Here is a 17,545-nt window from a genome sequence, read left to right as displayed (position 1 = left end):
CATAAAAAATACTGCATATTCATTGTGATTGCTTTTTCAAATTTAGTGTTCTTCTCATGTCTGATCTATTTTATGGACTCTGTATGAATACATTCTGCTTTTCTGTTCATTGCTTTTAAAATGTAAAGTGCCTCCCAAATACTAGAGATAATTGTTCTGCTGTCACTGTGTAGAAGAGCATTATTTTTTAGGAGGAAGCAAAGAATGGTAGATGGCGTCATCATACATGCTTAAGCTGATCATCATATTATGTGGTCTGATTTAAAACATTCTCGAGCACCTGAAGGGAAATTGCCTTGTGTAAAATCCTCACTCTTGGGTTGCCTGCTTTCAGGTATATTACAGGAGCCTTGAATTCTTTTGAAAGAGTAATATGTATCTGATTTCTCAGATGTGCTCCCTGAGAACACAATCAGTGCTTGTTCTTTGAGAGTGGGAGAGAGCTCTGACATGTATCAGATGTGTGGCTTTCACCTGTTCCCTCCAGACTGATCGACACAGCCTGGATTGAGCTGTTATGGGAGCAGGAGTGTCTGACACTTAACTGTTCAGCTGCAGAAATTCTGTCTATTTACTGGATGTTGAAAGTTGTGATACTGACCCAGACAGAGATAGCTTTTGAGCTGTCAGCTGTATACTATTATTCCATTGTATTTATTGCTTTATGACATAGTAGCTAACAGTATTTTATGCTTTCTTATTGTGTTGCTTCAGTCTCTGTATTTCCTTGATATTTTATTTTGTTTGTTCATTTCATTAAATAGACTCCCACTCACCTTGATTCCAAATACAGAAACCATCCACTGGAGTTTTTCAGGCCCTCCTGGGTCAGTAGCAATAATAGAGCCCTCTGCATGTGGATGCCTGTAAGCATCAGTACCTTGCTGCTAGCTTTGATTTCCATGATGACTACAGGCATCCATGAAATAGATTCCTTCTGTATGCTGGGAACCCTGAAGAAGTATGTTGATTTCCCAGAAGCAGCACAATGAGGCACATTCAACATGCTGAGGTCCTGTGTGGTCACCTATATGGCACTGCTTGTGACACTTCAGTTTTAAACTTGGCTCTCCTGTCTGCTCAGTGATTTTTACTAGTGGTGATACCCTGTTGGGGAAGGAGGAGTATACTCCAGTTAATCTTGAGCTTTTCTTTGGGCCCCTTGAAGGAGATCATCTGCTCAAACAGGTGATGTCCATTTCCCATGGATTGAAAATTACCAGCCTGGAGTTAATTCTGCTGGATGCTCTGTAGATCATGTGGCACAGCTGGATCTGAAAGAAGTGAGAGATTCAAGATAGCCATTCTCCAAAAAGTGGAGCAGGCATAGCTGTCTGTCAGTTTCATGCAGCGGCAGTCTTTCTGTTGGAGTTATGCTGTGCATGTTTGTTTGAAACCTGAAGGTGGTTCTTGACTTGCCTTGACTGGGTGTTCCCCACTGCAGAGCTTTCCTCTGGCTGTTTGGCAGAATTTCAGACTCTTTAAAATTCTGGTATTGATGTAAAGAAAGCATTTGCTGATTTTAAGTCTCCACTTAAGAATCACTAAAATTCATGCCATAATGAAATACAAGTTTCTTCCAAGTGGTAGATTGGTAAACAGGGGCATGTTCATGTTCTGCTGGTGATACTTGCAGCTGTTGGGTTCCACTGGTGTAAGACAGCCTAATAGTGTCTTTTAGTAATGGTGTGAGCCATGTCCAAGTCAGTGCTCTGACTTTCCTGATGAAATTGGTAAAACTTAGATGTACACTACACATTAGAAAGTTGGAATGTTATTGAAAACAACCCATCCTTGTCCTGACCTAGACTTTCTCACAGCAGAGCTGGCTGTGGACACACTGTCTGCTTTCATCCTGCCTACTCCTCTTAATCCATTTTGCTACTCATTCACTTGATTTCTGTCCAGCTTTTGGGGGTTGAGAATTCTCAAACTGAGACTTGTGTCTATGTTCTGTGATTTTGCTCCCTGCACTGCAGAGACAGGCTGTCACAGTATGAGAGACTTACCTAAATGACAACACTGCTGGCCTTTACTGCTGGCAGTGTCTAAAGGAAATAGTCTGAGTAGCTGATAAAAAATCTCTACATAGCACAGTGGTGAAAATGCAAGGCAGGTGCCTGGGAGTCCACAACAGACTCATCCTTCAGTTCTTTTTGATCCATTTTTTTTCCTTGCTTTTCTTTTGTATCCAGTAACATGCAACCCTTTTATTTGACCATTCATCCTGAAGTACCCAGTGTTTGGTTTTGGGTGTTCTGTTTGTGCAGTCAGTATCATGCTTCATTAGTAGCATTGTCCTAGTAGTGTATTCTCATGCAGTTAAAGTGCATTTTCTTCATGCTGCTGCTGTTAGCTGGTATGGAAGGAGAATCTGTTGTGTGCATCCATTACTTTTTTAATGGTTCACATCTCTCCCTCTCTAAAGAGCCTTTACTGTTTTTAGTAGGGTTGTATTATAGAAAAAAATGGGCAAATCTCTGCTTAAGAGAAGTGGCTGCTTGAGCAAACTTGTTGTGAAGGCTGCCATTTTTATATCTAAGCATGAGACCCAAGAATGAGAAGTTTGCTTCTACAGAGTTTGCAATTTCAAGCCAAGTATTTGTGTGGAGAACTTTAGTGTTACTTTTACTTGTAGTTCACCTGTCAGTATTTTCCCTTGTACATCTGAGATAAGATTGTTGTACTCATGGACCCTAATTTCATCCAGTTCTTATAATTTAGTCTGTCTTATTTATTGTAAGACTGTATAACTCAGTACCATTAAACATTATAGTGATCTAATCAGCTTGGTTAATAGCTCATCTTGCATTGTCTGACATCAGAGTTCAACCATCAGAACCATTAATTAATCTGAGAGATACAAACCGGGTTTTGCAAAACTGGGAGGGATTTGACAAAGCAAGAATCTGGCAGAAGTCTCTATTTGAATTATAAGGCCTAAATATGAAGGTTTCTATTTTGTTCTGTACTGTTTTGCTTGAAGGATGCTAATATACCCAGTGTATACAAGAGCACTGAAACACTGTAGAGGAACTTTAGCTTGAGTCTAGGCATTTAAGTTCTGTATACAGACTAACAGAGATTTATAAGAATATATATATATATATTCTGAAGCATGCAAATTACATTATTTTTATAGAAACAAGGATAAGTCAAAGTATTAGCACGTTCATGTTATGCATATGTATCTTTGCTATGTTGTCATCAAAGCTGGTAGATTAAGTTTTACTCTGTGCCTGAGAAAATTCCTTAATGGCGATTCCTGAACACATGAAATATGCTGCTGCCTTTTCAAAACAGCAAGGGAAATCCCTCTTGTCATTAAATTCTCCTGACAATTAACTGCTGGTTTTGCCCTAAGAAAATACTGTATTCTTTACCCAGGTATAAAGCTTACTAAATGTTTTTCTGCAAGCATTTTTCAAACATAAAGGTCTCAAACATCTGCAAGCATGTAGAGTTTTGTCAAAGTAATAAATACAGTTTAAAGCTCCCCTGATCTCAATCTGTGTGCATATAAAACCATAAAGTCAAGGAGAAGTTAGCTTCTGTTAAATATCTGAAGCTTCTGCTCTCTTCAAATTCAAATCACTTTTTAACCTGTCTTTCAGGTATTGAGGTTCTAAATGTTTTTTCCCAGTATCTTTCATTGGAGAAAGATATCTCTGCAAGTCTGTGCAGTACACCTTTCTTTTCCTTAGGATATTTATTAAAAAACTATCCCTGTGAAAGGCAAATCTATGTAAAAATATCATGTTGGTATTCTGATTACTTTAAAAAAAAAAAATTGTCTGCTATTTTGTTGCAGAAGGGTGTTATAATTAAGGAAGAAGTATTCCGGGAGGGTTTCTTTCAGTCTCATCTGTTTTGCAACAGTAGAGCTTCCCTAAATGAGTGAAGATTCCTGCTCTACTTGAATAACAAAACTTGGATTGCTTAAGAAAAAAGCAGACTGTCAGCCAGACTTTAATGCTGCTGAAATTTCACATCACAAACACAACAGCTCAGCATGTAAGGTAGTTGGTTTGTAAAGAGCCTGGGCAGGCTGCTGCAAATTGTAATTACTAATGTAATAATTACCATAACTAACAGAAATGTGACTTGACTTTGAGCTTTCTGTCCTCATTAAACTTGTTCACCTTCTCTGAAACTCTCCATGCTGCATGCTAGCACGGAGCAGTCGTATCCCCCGACCCAGCATGAGTCAGGGGTGCAGTCGTGATACCAGCCGTGAGAGCAGTCGAGATACAAGCCCTGCTCGGGGCTTCCCTCCACTTGGTGAGTACATGTAGGCATTGGAGCTTTAAGGGTCAATATTTTTTTTTCTTTTTTCCCTTGTTGTGATTGCCCTTTCAAGACACTGCTAGGTGGAATGAGCTTTTTCTGTCCTTTGGATTCCTGACACTCCCCGTTTCCAACACCCTTTTTTCCCCCCTCTGTTTTCTGCATGCTTCAACTCTCAGCATTTTACTGTTAGCAGGGAAATAGCTTAGTTTGAACTTTTGCAATTTTTAGTTTCATTAAATCAGCTTGTATGGGGCTGCTGTGCTTCGCTTAATAACACCGATGGAAATCTATGGGAGGGCAAGCCTGGATTTTCTAGGTCACAGTGAAGTAGTTTTGTAGCCTCGTAGCCTGTTGTTGAGTGACTCTAAATTATTCATGATAAGATTTTCTTACAGCTAGGTACAGTTACAGTATAATTTCTATCCTAAATCTTCCAGTGAAGATAGCAGCTCTCTTTTTGTAGAGATTTTACAGGGCAGTCTAAAATCATGGAAAGACTGAGATTTTAAAGGAGCATCATTAAAGTGCAGTTTAAGTGTACAGTACAAATAGAAAATCTCATTACACTTACCACATGCAGAAGTTTTTCTGCACATTGCTGAATACAGCAAGATCGTTAATGTTTCTGATCAAATACCATGTCATATTCAATCAAATACATTGCTTGTTGTATCAAAACTTGTCATCTCAGACATGAAATTCAGCTAATCTCCAGGCCCTCTTCATTTATGTAGTAATTTGGTGGAGAATGGTGTTACAGGATCTATTTCGCACGTAGTGACAAAATACAGTTCTATATGATGTAGTGTGTAAATGGAACATAGCATAAGTTAATATTGGAGAAGCTTTTGTGTTCAAAGACATCATTTTATTGAGCTATAAAATAATCTATTTACATTATCTCTAATGCCTCAACTTTTGGTGAAAAGTGGGAGGAGTTCAACTTTGCATTCAAAACTTGGTTCATAACTGTTAAAGATAAATAGATGAACTTTTTGTTGATTAAATGAAGCTGATTTCATAGCAGAGCTAGAAAAAGACAGTATATCTACAACTGTACCTTATTTTTATAGTTAACCTGCCTAGCTTCAATTTTGGATGAAGCTTTTTTCCTCCAGCCAAAATGTATAAGCAGGCTGGATTTCAGTGTTAACTTGTCAGTGTTCTGTGTCACTGGGCTGTGTTTTGTTTATTTTATTGAAAATAAAGTAGTTGAAGTATTGTCTTGAGCCCTTGTTCTGAAAAGGAAATGCAGTGTATCAGAACCATGGTTGGTGTGAGCTTTGTACACTTCCACCAGTTTGACTCTTACACTGAGTATAAAATCTCAGTTATGGATGTGTGTTACTCTGTTTTAACAGATTGTGAGGAGAGAGTCATTTTGGCTCATGATTTTTAATTACCTGAAGAGTAATGCATTTCTAGAAATACTAATTATTGTTATTAGGTCATAAAGGTTACATGGGGAGGAAATACCAATGTAACAACAGTAACACAATGTAGCTGTTATCCTATTACCTTTTTCTTGTGTTTTCTTTGAAATGCTTTAAGCTCAAACATGTTCATGAACTTGTTAATTATGTAGCATGTAATTAATCTCAAAGAAATTTATATATGTCCTTTTAAACCAAAACAATGTGGTTCTCTTACCGTATTTTTAGAACCCAGTTAATCTTGCAACAATTCAATAATGCTGTGCTTGGTCTGGTTTTGCTTATAAAGATTAACTTGTATATTTGTGACTTATGCTCAGAATAACTACATGTAAATGACAAAATTCTTGCATTTAATGGTATTATGGTCAGTGTCAGCTCTGACATCCTTACCTTGTAAATGTTATTTTGCCCCTTGTTTTGGGGCTGCTATGCAGGTATGCATGTCTGTGTATCAAGAGTCCTGCTTCCTACGTTAGTAAAATCAGTCAAGAGTGAGTCTCTACTCAGCCTCCTTGCAGAGATGTGGACATTTCTATTTTTTTGTTTTTCTTGTTTCTCCCTGGGCCTTGATCTTGCAGTGGTGTCCACAAGGGCACAGGGGATGGCTTGGGAAAAAGCAGTTGTGACCTATGAACCGTAATTGTAAGGTTCAGTCCATCATCCTGTGCTGATCATGCAAATCTTTAATGAGTTTACTTATGATGTCAGTGGGATTGTTCTCTTGAATAAATGCATGTGTTCTCCATAGTCAAAGACCACATTGCATATTCTGTATAGCTTTTAGTGAAGCTCTCAAAGTTATAAAAACCCTGAAATTATATTTTTCTCACTTTGCTGATTTCTATTTCATAATATTAGTATTGTGTTTAAGAATGCTTTGCCTTACACAGAAGACTTAGAGTTTTTCTGCTGCACACTTATGTGCATAATTGAGAAAGCCTATTTGTACTGTAAGGTGATTCTGCTTTATTTTTTCAGTTTCTTGACAGTACTAGTTATGGTGTTAAAGCAACAAGGCCTTCAGTGAGTCTGTTATGATGAATTGCTTAAATGAACAATTGGTTTCTTGGGTCAGTTGCTTTGAGCTGGTGAGCATGTCATTGCCAGACCTAGGGAAAACTTCTTTAGAAAAATGAAATTTCTGTAATTTGGAAATGACTGGGCCCATTTTTCATTTGCTTTCATAAAGAGCTCACTTGTATGCTGAATCCAAGAACTGAAAACCTCTCCAAAGGCATTTTGTGATTGATGTGCTGCTAACAACTGGGAATTGAAGTGGGAGCTATATTTGGCTTAGGCTCCTCTGCTACCGTGTGTGCTCCGTTGCTTTTAACAATTTGTATACATGTGTCCTTCTAGATAGGTGTGTGATGTGCATATTCTCTTTAGCTGTGCATGTCCATTCTGAGGCTCAAGAAACATGTATGCAAAAATTGTTAAAAGCAAGAGACCTTTGGAAGTAGCAACACCTGCAATATGTGTGTATGTGTGTTTACTTGGAAAAAGAAACCAACCCAAGGACCTCTACAGTGGTTGGTGACCTCCCTGTATGACTCTTTCTACTCATGTGGTTACGCATTCTCTTTGTTAATGTTGGTTTTATTATGCATAGGTTAGAATGTTGTGGAAAAATACCTGCAAGCACAGTTTGTAACCATTCCTCATGGCTTCACTTTGGGGTTTAGATCAGACACATCTAAACCCTTCTCTGTGCTCCACGTTTTCGTGACGGCCGCCTGCCAGACCTGCGGGTCTGGAACGTGACTGATGTGCATCAGGGTGTTTTTGCTGAGCTGCACCCGGTTTGGGACTGTTCCAAATGAGTTCTGTCATGCATTGTGTTTATGGTCATGAGGGGAAGGGGGAAGCTACAGGCGGAGGCGTCGCTGTGGGGCTTGCACTGTCCCTGTTACACATCCACATACAGCGCCATTCCCTGTCACTATGAAACACCTCTGCCGGTAGCGCTCACACGCATCCCCTTTGGATTGTGGCATTTTGTGTCTCGGGTTCAATGTGTGTTAATCCTGTGGGTGTTGCCATTCCTTCTACTTGCAGCTTCTCGACGTCATTCCAGGTCCACTAGTGCTCTCTCCACTGCTGATTCTGTTGGGCAGTCAGGTGAACAAGCGCTAACTGCATGAATCCGCTTCTTATACGTAGTCTTGTTTTACACCATCTTAACATTTGCCATCGTGTGCATCAGCCAGCACTTGGCATGTGCTTCTCACCGCTGCGGGGCTTTCTGTTCTGGTTTTGTTCAATGTGGCTTTTCGTTTTAAGTTTCATTCATTGGATGTTTTTAATTTTAAAGTATTTTAGAAATATTGTGAGCAGTGTTTAAACAAAGGGTGATCCAGGGCTTTCTCAATTCTCCTGTAAATTGGATCAGTTGTGCAGCATGAGCTAAATCCTGACTGATGCAGAGTACTTGCAAATTCTGTTTCCTCTTCTGTAGTGTAGCACTTTCCAGTGCCTAGGACAGGATCCCAATGGGTTTCATCCCATTTATTACTAAATATTCTGGACTCCTGTCTCTGTTAATGAAAGCTCTTTGTGGGATCCTCTCCAAAATACACAAGAGCAGCATTTTAAGCACCTGATAAGCTTTCAAAATGAACTTTGGAGCATAACACATGTTTATCCATCCTTTATGTAATTCTGAAGGCCTTGTCCAAAGTACGTGGAAGTTGTTGAAAGAAAAAAAATCCCTTTATTTCACTGGGCTTTGCTTAAGGTGACTGATGGCTACATGTAATGAGAAAAACCTGCAGATTCCAGTTGCTTCTGTCCCACCCTTGTACTGGATTTGCAGTTATGGAGAACCTGTAACTTACTTTGGAATCAGGATATTTTACTGGGAATCTTAAAAAGAATTGAATGAGGGCTGCTAGCTTTGGGACAATAGAGAGTTAATTGTGGGGACAAAGATAATGTAGAAGATGAGGGCTTCAGTGTTTTCTTGGAGGCTAAAATCATATGAGGAGTTTGTCATACTGGAAGTTAATTAATTAACACACTTCAAATAGGGAGTGAAAAATACTGTTTCTCACGAGTCTAGTTAAAAGGCTATCACTTAACTGAAACTCTCAAAATGTTTCCCTTATCATGTAACTCGACAGAAATGATGCAAGCTGATTGGACTGGCATTTTTCAAAGAACAATCTGAATTTGTATTTAACCAAAATAATTAAAAATAATACAGATTTAAGCTGTTTGCATTCAGCTTCCTGTGATAGTCACTTCATGTTTGGCTCCTGTGGTTTGGTACAAAGCATAATCGAATTTTGTATGGTTACCTGTGTACTACAGAAGGCCAAAACCTTATGAAGAATGGCAAAATAGGATTAATAATGGTGGTTGCAAATTTTCACCAAGTTTGTAGCAAATATAATGAATCTAGCCTGGAAGACAAGGGAATGTGGCCAGAGCATAATCCACAGATTTCTTGCCCGGTAACATTGGGCTTGGCTGTACTGGTTATTCCTGGAGCCAGATGTGTTCTCAGCCCCACATCAGAGATATGTTGAGGTCTCTCCTCTGGTCTTCTTTCTGCACTCAAGTATGGCAGCAGTGTCTTGGGGAGAAGCCCGGAATGACTTGGGTATTTAGAATTTAAAAATGGCTGGACAAAGTAGTTCAGAAAATTGCTGATAGCCGTGGAGATAGAAGTCAGCATGCCACACTGTACTTAATGTGTTTAAAAAGCTTAATTTTGTTTCTTTATGCTGGGTTTTTAACTGATCTACAATTGAATTACTTTGTCATTTTGTTCTTCATTTAAAAAAAAAGCAAAACTATCTTCCCTTTTCTAATGTAATACTAAATTTACTTGAAGACAAACGGCAGTGGTATTTTTGATGCTATGTAGTTTCAAAAGTTAAAGCCAAATTCTGATCTCAGTAACACTTGAGTAATGTAATTGAGTTGGATTTAATTATGAAACCAAGTCCAGAACTTACCTCAACATTTACAGCCCTTGTACTGTACCAGATCTCATTTACACTTAGGAAAATCCTTGTCTTCTGTACAGCTTTATATCTCTGTAGTGGTGACTTTAGTTTCAATCAGACCTAATGCATTATCATCTCTGTGCTTCTGTTAAGAGTGCACAGATCTTTCCATTATAGGAATGAAGCATTATTTCACCTTCCTATTTCAAGTGATTCTTCAACCCAAGTGCATTAAAAAAGGGGATAGTAAAAACACATATAACTTTTATTTTTTGTGAAATGTCATTATTTGATTACTTTTTGGCAATAGTTCTAAGAAGTTCGTTTATTTTTTTTTCCCTTGTAATGTGTTTTGTAGAAAATGTGCTTTTGTTGTAAATCCGAAATGTCTTGTCTGGGTATGTAACTCCAAGAAACAGTAAATTTTGATAGATATCACTTCTATTTGAAATAAATAGTCTGCAGGGTTTTTTTTTTCTTTTCAAAATGCTTGGGATTTTAAAAATCTTCCCTGTTTCCCCCACAGTAGCTTAATCTTGAATAAAGCTTTGTAATTAGGACAGTAGAACTGGCCAACCTCAATCTCTGATTTAAATTATGCATGTCAATGTGAGCTGATTCCTAGAAGATATTTCAGTGCAGTAGGCTCATAAAGAAGAAAGCAATGAAATTTTGTGATACGCAGTATTTCCCCCAAAACCCCATTCAGTAAGCTGCTGAATGCCATGTTTGGCCTCAGCTTTGAGTAAATCCACTATATAATTCAGCAGTTTGATAAGCAGTACTTTTCCGTTGTTAGATTAAATATAGATGAACTATTAAAAAAACTGTGTGACTTGACCCCTCTCTCCTGCTGCTTGATGTGGATCAGCTGAATGTCTTTTAAATGGTTTCATGCAGCTTGATCTGTTCACCACTGAATTTGCTGGCAAAACTCCTATTGACGTGTGTGGGTACAGGGACAGAGGATATTCTAAGTCCTCCATGAGCAAACACAGGCCCACACTGAAAGAAAAGCTTGGAATGTCATAACCAATCTTTCTGATTATGGACCAGAGCCAGGATCCCAATATCTGGTATCTGATCTGCCCCCCCTCTAGAAAGACTTGGCTACCAGGACCTGGCCTGTGATACTCAAGTCGCTGATTTTGTCATAGCTGTGCTAGTATGCCTTTCTGAATTTGGCTGTGCTGAAGAAACTAATTTCAGTAACTTTTTTTGGCAGACTGGGCAAATAATGAAGTAATTAATGTTAGGAGTGTAAATGGCACTTTAGACTCAGTCCCATTGCTTTGGATGCCACTGAGAGCTTTGCCATCAAATTCAAAGGGAAGAAGATGATCTTGTCTGCTCAAAATCAGTTTTCATATAGGGCTCTGGAATTTAAACTGCATCTCAAGACTAGTACTAAATCAAAAATTGGAGTCACTTCACAAGTGAATTATAAACTTTATTTTTATACTGTGAGGTGTAGGGGGATATTTCTACTGGTTGATTAAGCCTTGAGACGTAAAATAGGCTAATCTGGTGCTGCTAGTATCACATCCTTGCCAGAGAGAAATGGCTGCAGGATAGATGAGTGCTCAGGTTAGAACATGTTCTGACACTGGCCATGGTTCTGTCTCTCTGAAGTTAATGAGAAGTTTTCTCTTGATTTCTGAGAGTGCCAGATTGGGATGGGCATGTCTGCCTCTGACATTAAAATAAAACTTTGAGACAATTGTGTAAAAAGAAACAGAAAATAGATACCCTGCTTCCCAGCTTAAAATAAATAAATGCAAAGTTGCCCTGAGGATTCAAAATTGCCTCCAACGCCCAACAAACAATAGTTTATTTCTTACCCTAATGGCAAACTCTGGAGCTCTGGGTAGAAGGGCGTTTAATGGAAAAGCACTGTGAGTTCCCAGAGTCCGTGGGGAGAACTACTTGGGCACCTGATTAGGATTCCAAATGAATGTGAATTCATTTAACAATCCCTTTCACTGTTGTCTTTTGTGCAGACCGGTTTGGACTCGGACAGCCAGGCAGGATGCCTGCTTCTGTGAATGCCATGCGAGTCCTGAGCACCAGCACAGATCTGGAGGCTGCTGTGGCCGATGCACTGGTAAGAGGAAAAATACAAAATGCTTCCAACACCGGAAAGTGGCTTAAAGTTACCTGTACGTATGTTCTCCTCTTTCTAAATAGCTTTATTCTGATTGTGCCAGTGTCTGATGCTGTAGAGTTACCTTTTGCTGTTTTGTCTTTGGGTATACTGGCAGCAGTATGTTTCTCCTTACTCCATGTCAGTTCTCTGCAGTTGTCAGATAGTGCTGTCGCTTGGTGCTACAGCTGCAGGATGGGTTGAATCAGCTGTTTGCCTTTCACTTGGTTGTCAGAGGATGTGCAGAGCAGTGTGACAGTGCTCGGCACTCATGGGGTCAGAGATTGCTGTCAGTCCCATCACCTGCACAAAGATTTTGTCAGAAAAGCCGTGTTCTCTGTTAGGGTCAGTTCCTGATCAGGTTTCAGCAGGAATCAAGAATTTCCCAAGTTCCTGCCCTGTGTTATTTGCAGCTGGGTAGATACTCTGATAGCTCATAACTTGGCATGCATGGAATCTGTACCATCTCATGCAGTTAAGTTCTAAGTTGAAGTGTATTTGTCTAGTTTGCTGCTCATATTTTCAACCATTCACTGCTTTTCCTAGTAAATTTTATATAATTTTAGAGCATGTTATTGTCCTGTGTAATCTTACTGTACTATGGTATCTCTTGGCTAGAACCCAGAAAGTGTCTTCTGCTCTTCAGAAGGCATGTAGTAAACCTTTTTATGTATCTTGAATATTTGGGGGAGAGAGGATGTGTAGAGGCAGGAGAAATTATTGTACAATGTTAGCTGGGTACCCGTGGGTCTTCTTCAACTCTAGACGTGAACAAGGGGAGGATTTCCTGATATATCTTGAGACATATCTCTCAGAATCTGTCTCAGATGCACTTTATAGAGGATGAACCATGTCACCAGTATTTGTGGTAGATGGCCTTTCTCTGTTTCCTAATTCAGTTTCCCTAAGGATGGCTAACATTTTCCTTTTTATGTCTGATTATCATGCAGCTCATGGCACCTCTTAGAGTACTTCTAGAAAAATGTTCCATTTTACAAAATTTACTTTTCAAAACAAAGAATTTGTGAGTATTAGAAAGGTAGAGCAGTATATAATGGATGGCACTGTTGCATTTAGTGGGCTGAATCACTAGGGAGCATTTTCATTACCAAATATAACAGTTTGTGAGCCAGTTTCTGCACTCAGCACCTCAGATTTGCTACCAGAGCAGTTCAGGGCATAATTACAGACAATGTTTTGCCTGTGTAAACAAAATCAGGCTTTATCCCTTCGTGTGAGCAGCTGCTGAATGCAAGTTTCTTGAGGGAGGAGAGTGTCACAGTGTTTCAGTTGACTGCTGAGCCCTGAGATTTCTTTGGGTGTGACTTAATATTCAGCTAGGTTTACAGAGTTCTCTTTTAAATATTCCGTCTTTGAAGTTAAATAACATTATATTGAAATGTTAAAATTTTGAAGGGTTGAAGAGAGAAATACTTGAGTCTAGCTGGAAACTAGCTGCTGACTGGGTTAATCAATCTGAATTTGTACGACTTCAGGAGATGCAACATTATCTTGTTGATCCCTTCTTTCCCACCACTCCAATTTTCTCTTTTTCTTTGTTGCCTTCTGACAACAGGCAATTTACAAAGCCTGTGCAGGCTCCTTGTAAGAGAGTGTTGTGATGCCAGCTTTTACCCAGTAGCCTTGTTTTCAGAGAGTCGTCCTTTCCGCGTAGTAAGAAATGAAAAGAACTCCTCCAAAGATGGCTTCAGCCAAATTCTCAACTGAAACAAAACATGGTGGGTCATTTTGTGACCTCTGCTCCCTCTGTACAATTCCAGTTGGATCCACTGCTTCTGTTTGAGCTGGACTTGGCCTAAACCCACAGTGTCTGTACTGGGAATCAGTGCTTGGATCTGTCAGAAGAGCTCAAAGGGTGATGGAAACTTTGCTGTTAAGTAAGGCCTTTAAGCCAGGGGTGCCAACCAGGAGGTCTTAAAAGAAGCTAATCTTCAAAAAAGTGTGCTGTAAGAACTGTGGGTTGAAAGAAAACTTGGCAAGTGAAATGGATTAAATGTGCTGTACTGTAGATAGTGACTTCCTCACATCAGGATTTCTTTGTACAACTCTAAAATGAAATGCTGCTAATAATACGTGGGGAAAGAAATCATTACCAAAATTTCGGGTATCTTTCAGTGGAGGTTTCTGAAAAGTGAGCAAAGAGGTGCTGAATAGAGATCTGTTCCTAAAAAAGTTTTCAACAGATATTCTCACTTCCAAGCTCCCTAAGGAAAATTGTAGGCAGCATGAGTAGTGCAACAGTTAGGAGATAAAGTCAGGCGTTATACCCACTTTTATTTTGCAAAAACTGTGGTTTTTTTTAATTTGCTAAGACACATTTGCTATACATTTTTGTTGCAAAAACAAACCCTACATAAGCTTCTGACATAATTCTCTATGCTTTTTCCCACCCTTCAATATTTTCCTGCCTACAGCTGTTAGGAGACTCCAGGAGCAAGGTACTAGTGCTTTCTTGACTTTTTATTTCTACTTTCCAACTCTCCCCACCCTGTTGCTAACGCCCATGATAATGCACATGAGTTAATTTGTATGCTTCAGTCCTCAAGTCCTAGTGGAAGCAAAACACTGCTGGCTTCAAAATTCCAAAACCTGCAGGACTGGACACTGGAATGAATTCTGTAGCAAACACTTTAGTATATAGATGATCTTTTTCTGATACATTCTCTTACCAACCCTGTTCTATTAAGGTTTATTTAAGAGTTTGTTTTGCTGCCATAATTATGCTACTATTCTTTCTGTGAGGATCAAGGCTGTCAAAGATGATCCTTAGGGAATTAGGTTCTCCAATGCCATGCTATGGAAGTGAGAGGGATTTGAGTACTCGACTCCCTTAGCACAGCCTCTCGAAAGAATCCTAGCCCAAACAAACAGAGAAATTGCCATCTCCTATATCCAGTGCATTTCTAGAGTCACTTCAGTATCAATATCAAAGTGACTGGGCTTGCCAGCACAGATTCTTTCAGCTATTTCTTCCTTATCTTTTTTTTTTTTTTAGTAGAGGTCATATCATCATAGCATCTGTAACAATGAAACGGACCATTATTGCAAATAGAACATTTATTGTATTTAATTCCGTTACCAGTAACTTAATTCTACTGGGCATAAATATCTCACTTTGATGCTGGGGAAGGCAGACCCACTTCCCCATAGTCATTCAGTCTCATTGAAATCAGTGGGGTCTGTTTTGCTCTGCTGTGAGAGGTAAGCAGGGAGTGCATGGTGACGTCTTTAAAACACTTCAGTCACTATAACAGTAGCACTAATCTTCCTTTTAGTGATTGCAAATAGAATGTTTTTCTTTTGGCATTGATGTAGCCATACGTAACTTGGTAAGTCTGAGTTTCCCCTGTTCCAGAAAAAGCCAGTGAGAAGAAGATATGAGCCCTATGGGATGTACTCTGATGATGATGCCAACAGTGACGCATCCAGCGCTTGCTCGGAGCGCTCCTATGGCTCCAGGAACGGGGGCATTCCACACTACCTGCGGCAGACTGAAGATGTGGCTGAGGTCCTGAACCACTGTGCCAGCTCCAACTGGTCTGAAAGGAAAGAAGGGCTCATAGGTCTTCAGAATTTACTGAAAAGCCAACGGACACTGAGGTGATTTCATAGTTTTATGATGTCAATAATTCATGAGGGATGGCTATAGCCAGAAGTCAATATTGTGTGCTTGCCTTATGGAGACAGGTTGTGTCTTCCATGGCTGTGAACTCTTTTTCTCCACAAAGTGGCATTGCAATTAAGTTTTGTAAAGATTTCTGCTATGTTGTCAGTATAATTTGTGGTGGTAATGTGGAAAGGGCTCAGGTAAGCATCGTGTCTTATCTTAGCTTTCCTTTGTCTCATGAAGACCTCCAGTGGTTGCAGCACAGTGAGATTTCCCACTTTGGTGCTATTGTAGACATACTCAAAGGGTGGTACCATTTTTACATTAGTCTGTTTGAACCTTCAGTATTTTTTCCCACGGCAGTTTAGTTGGTGAAGCAAACATTGCGCTGACTCTAAAATGACTCAGGGTGTGTGTGTTTCAAAGCTGAGATCAGATGGTGCTGGTGTTGGCTATACTTTGGCTCTTTATGAAGGCTCTGTTAGGTGCAATTATAGATCTTGTTTAGAACTCTTGAAAAACTTTATATCAGAAACTTGTGTCATATAAATGGTGTAGTGTATAATGAAGAGGGAAGCTTCTTAGGTCGATGAAGTAGGTGTACCAACTCTGAAACTTTGCATGTGGCAGGAGAGGGAGATGTTTTTCCTTTGTGGAGAACTTCAAAACCCCTTCAAACACCTTTGGCACATCACACATTAAAAGAGGTCTTAGAATTATCCAGTAGGTCTCAGAATTATCCAGTAGTCATGTGGAATCTCCCTATGGCCACAGGTCATGTTAACTAAACAACTGGCTCTCAGGCCATAGACTTTTCACCCACCCTTAGTTTATGGTGAAAGTGTTTGAAACAAGCTGTTTATCTCTTGGCTCCTTTGAAGATAATATTCACAAATAGCTGCAAAAATTTTATTTTCCTGTTATGAATAGTATGTACTTAAATTATAGCTGAGTTTATAAGTGGTTGCTGTATAGTTTAGAGCCTCCCTACTTGGATTTTTGCAGTTGTTTGCATTTTAAAACGGCTTCACACTGGCTGAAAATATTTGATTGTTCGTGTTAACAGTCTGAATGAAAATGTGCTGAGAGCAGGCTTGAAAAGGTTGTTTCCTTGTCATCATAAAAATATTCCTGTACTTCACATGATGTGATACAGGCCTTAAATGGGAAGTGCTACAGGTTTTTTAAATGGATAGTTAAGAGTCTCTGGATCAGAGATGTTTTTTGATGTGGTCTGAGTCTTTTAAAAGATACTTCCCCCATGTATGCTGTCTTTTTTCTTTCTCTTTAACAAACTGTCTGGAAAAACAATGGCACCTCATTACTTGTGTGAAAAAGTTGAGTGAGATTTTGATTTTGCCACAAAGGTGTGTGAGGATTATAAGCAGTGTTTGGAGTGCTGCTGGGGATGGTTGCAAGGGAGGAAGTGCTGAGAAATTTTGGTGATGGGCTGTTTATCCAGGTCAGTAGCTCTTAGCACAAATGCCGGTGGAATTAAACTCTTGATTTCATCCCTGCTGGTTGAAGTGTTTGAGCTGTCCTGTCACCAGTCAAGCTAACAAGTTTTCTTAGCTTTGATCCTGAATAATTTTTAAACTTGTCCCAGAAATTGCACCTCTGCACAGTTATTTTTTTTTAATTTGATACTGTGTTTAGTTCTCCATATTTCATTTTGGTTTTCTTTTGATCTGTTTCCGCCTTGGTTCAGAGTTGATCTGGTGCCTGTTCTAATGATTAGATTTTATCATCCTGTTCCCACGGCATCTTGAGAACATCATCAAGGTCATTAGTCCAAGGGGCAAGTCTGTCTTCTAATTAAACCTGGTATCTTCTGTTGTGGTATAACACCACTTTAATAAGAGGCGGTGATGTGGCTAGGTTTTCTTTAGTATTCTGAACTGAAAGACGGCTGATCCTGTGTTAGCTGGGATTTGCATATCCAGAGATGTGTATGCAAAGTGCAATGGCACTTACCCATCTTTGTTTTCGTACAGCTTCGTGTGTCCTACTTTTTTAAGGGCTCCACATAAGGTCATCTGAATAAAACAAGACAAACGAGTCCCTTAAGGAAATGTTCTTCCACTGCCTGTTGCAG

General features: G+C 39.4%; 1 protein-coding gene across 15 annotated transcripts in view; it reads left to right on the top strand.

The window, feature by feature from the left end:
- The window catches only part of CLASP1 (cytoplasmic linker associated protein 1), a 171,129-nt gene that overhangs the window by 105,032 nt on the left and 48,552 nt on the right, over window positions 1–17,545 (top strand). For 5 of the 15 annotated variants that reach the window (XM_085066926.1, XM_085066924.1, XM_085066921.1 and 2 more), the window contains 5 exons: window positions 4,174–4,281; window positions 7,785–7,847; window positions 11,680–11,783; window positions 14,258–14,281; window positions 15,199–15,443. In XM_085066926.1, the coding sequence (XP_084923052.1) occupies window positions 4,174–4,281; window positions 7,785–7,847; window positions 11,680–11,783; window positions 14,258–14,281; window positions 15,199–15,443 (544 nt within the window). The remainder of the gene's footprint in view (window positions 1–4,173; window positions 4,282–7,784; window positions 7,848–11,679; window positions 11,784–14,257; window positions 14,282–15,198; window positions 15,444–17,545) is intronic. The other 10 variants (XM_085066925.1, XM_085066923.1, XM_085066932.1 and 7 more) reach the window with 4 other exon arrangements.

The sequence above is a fragment of the Lichenostomus cassidix genome, chromosome 7, assembly GCF_008360975.1.
Source record: "Lichenostomus cassidix isolate B80296 chromosome 7, HeHo_3.0, whole genome shotgun sequence".
NCBI classification, from domain to species: Eukaryota; Metazoa; Chordata; class Aves; order Passeriformes; family Meliphagidae; genus Lichenostomus; species Lichenostomus cassidix.
The sequence above is the reverse complement of the archived record's forward strand: the minus strand, read 5'-3'. Positions and strand labels throughout refer to the sequence as shown.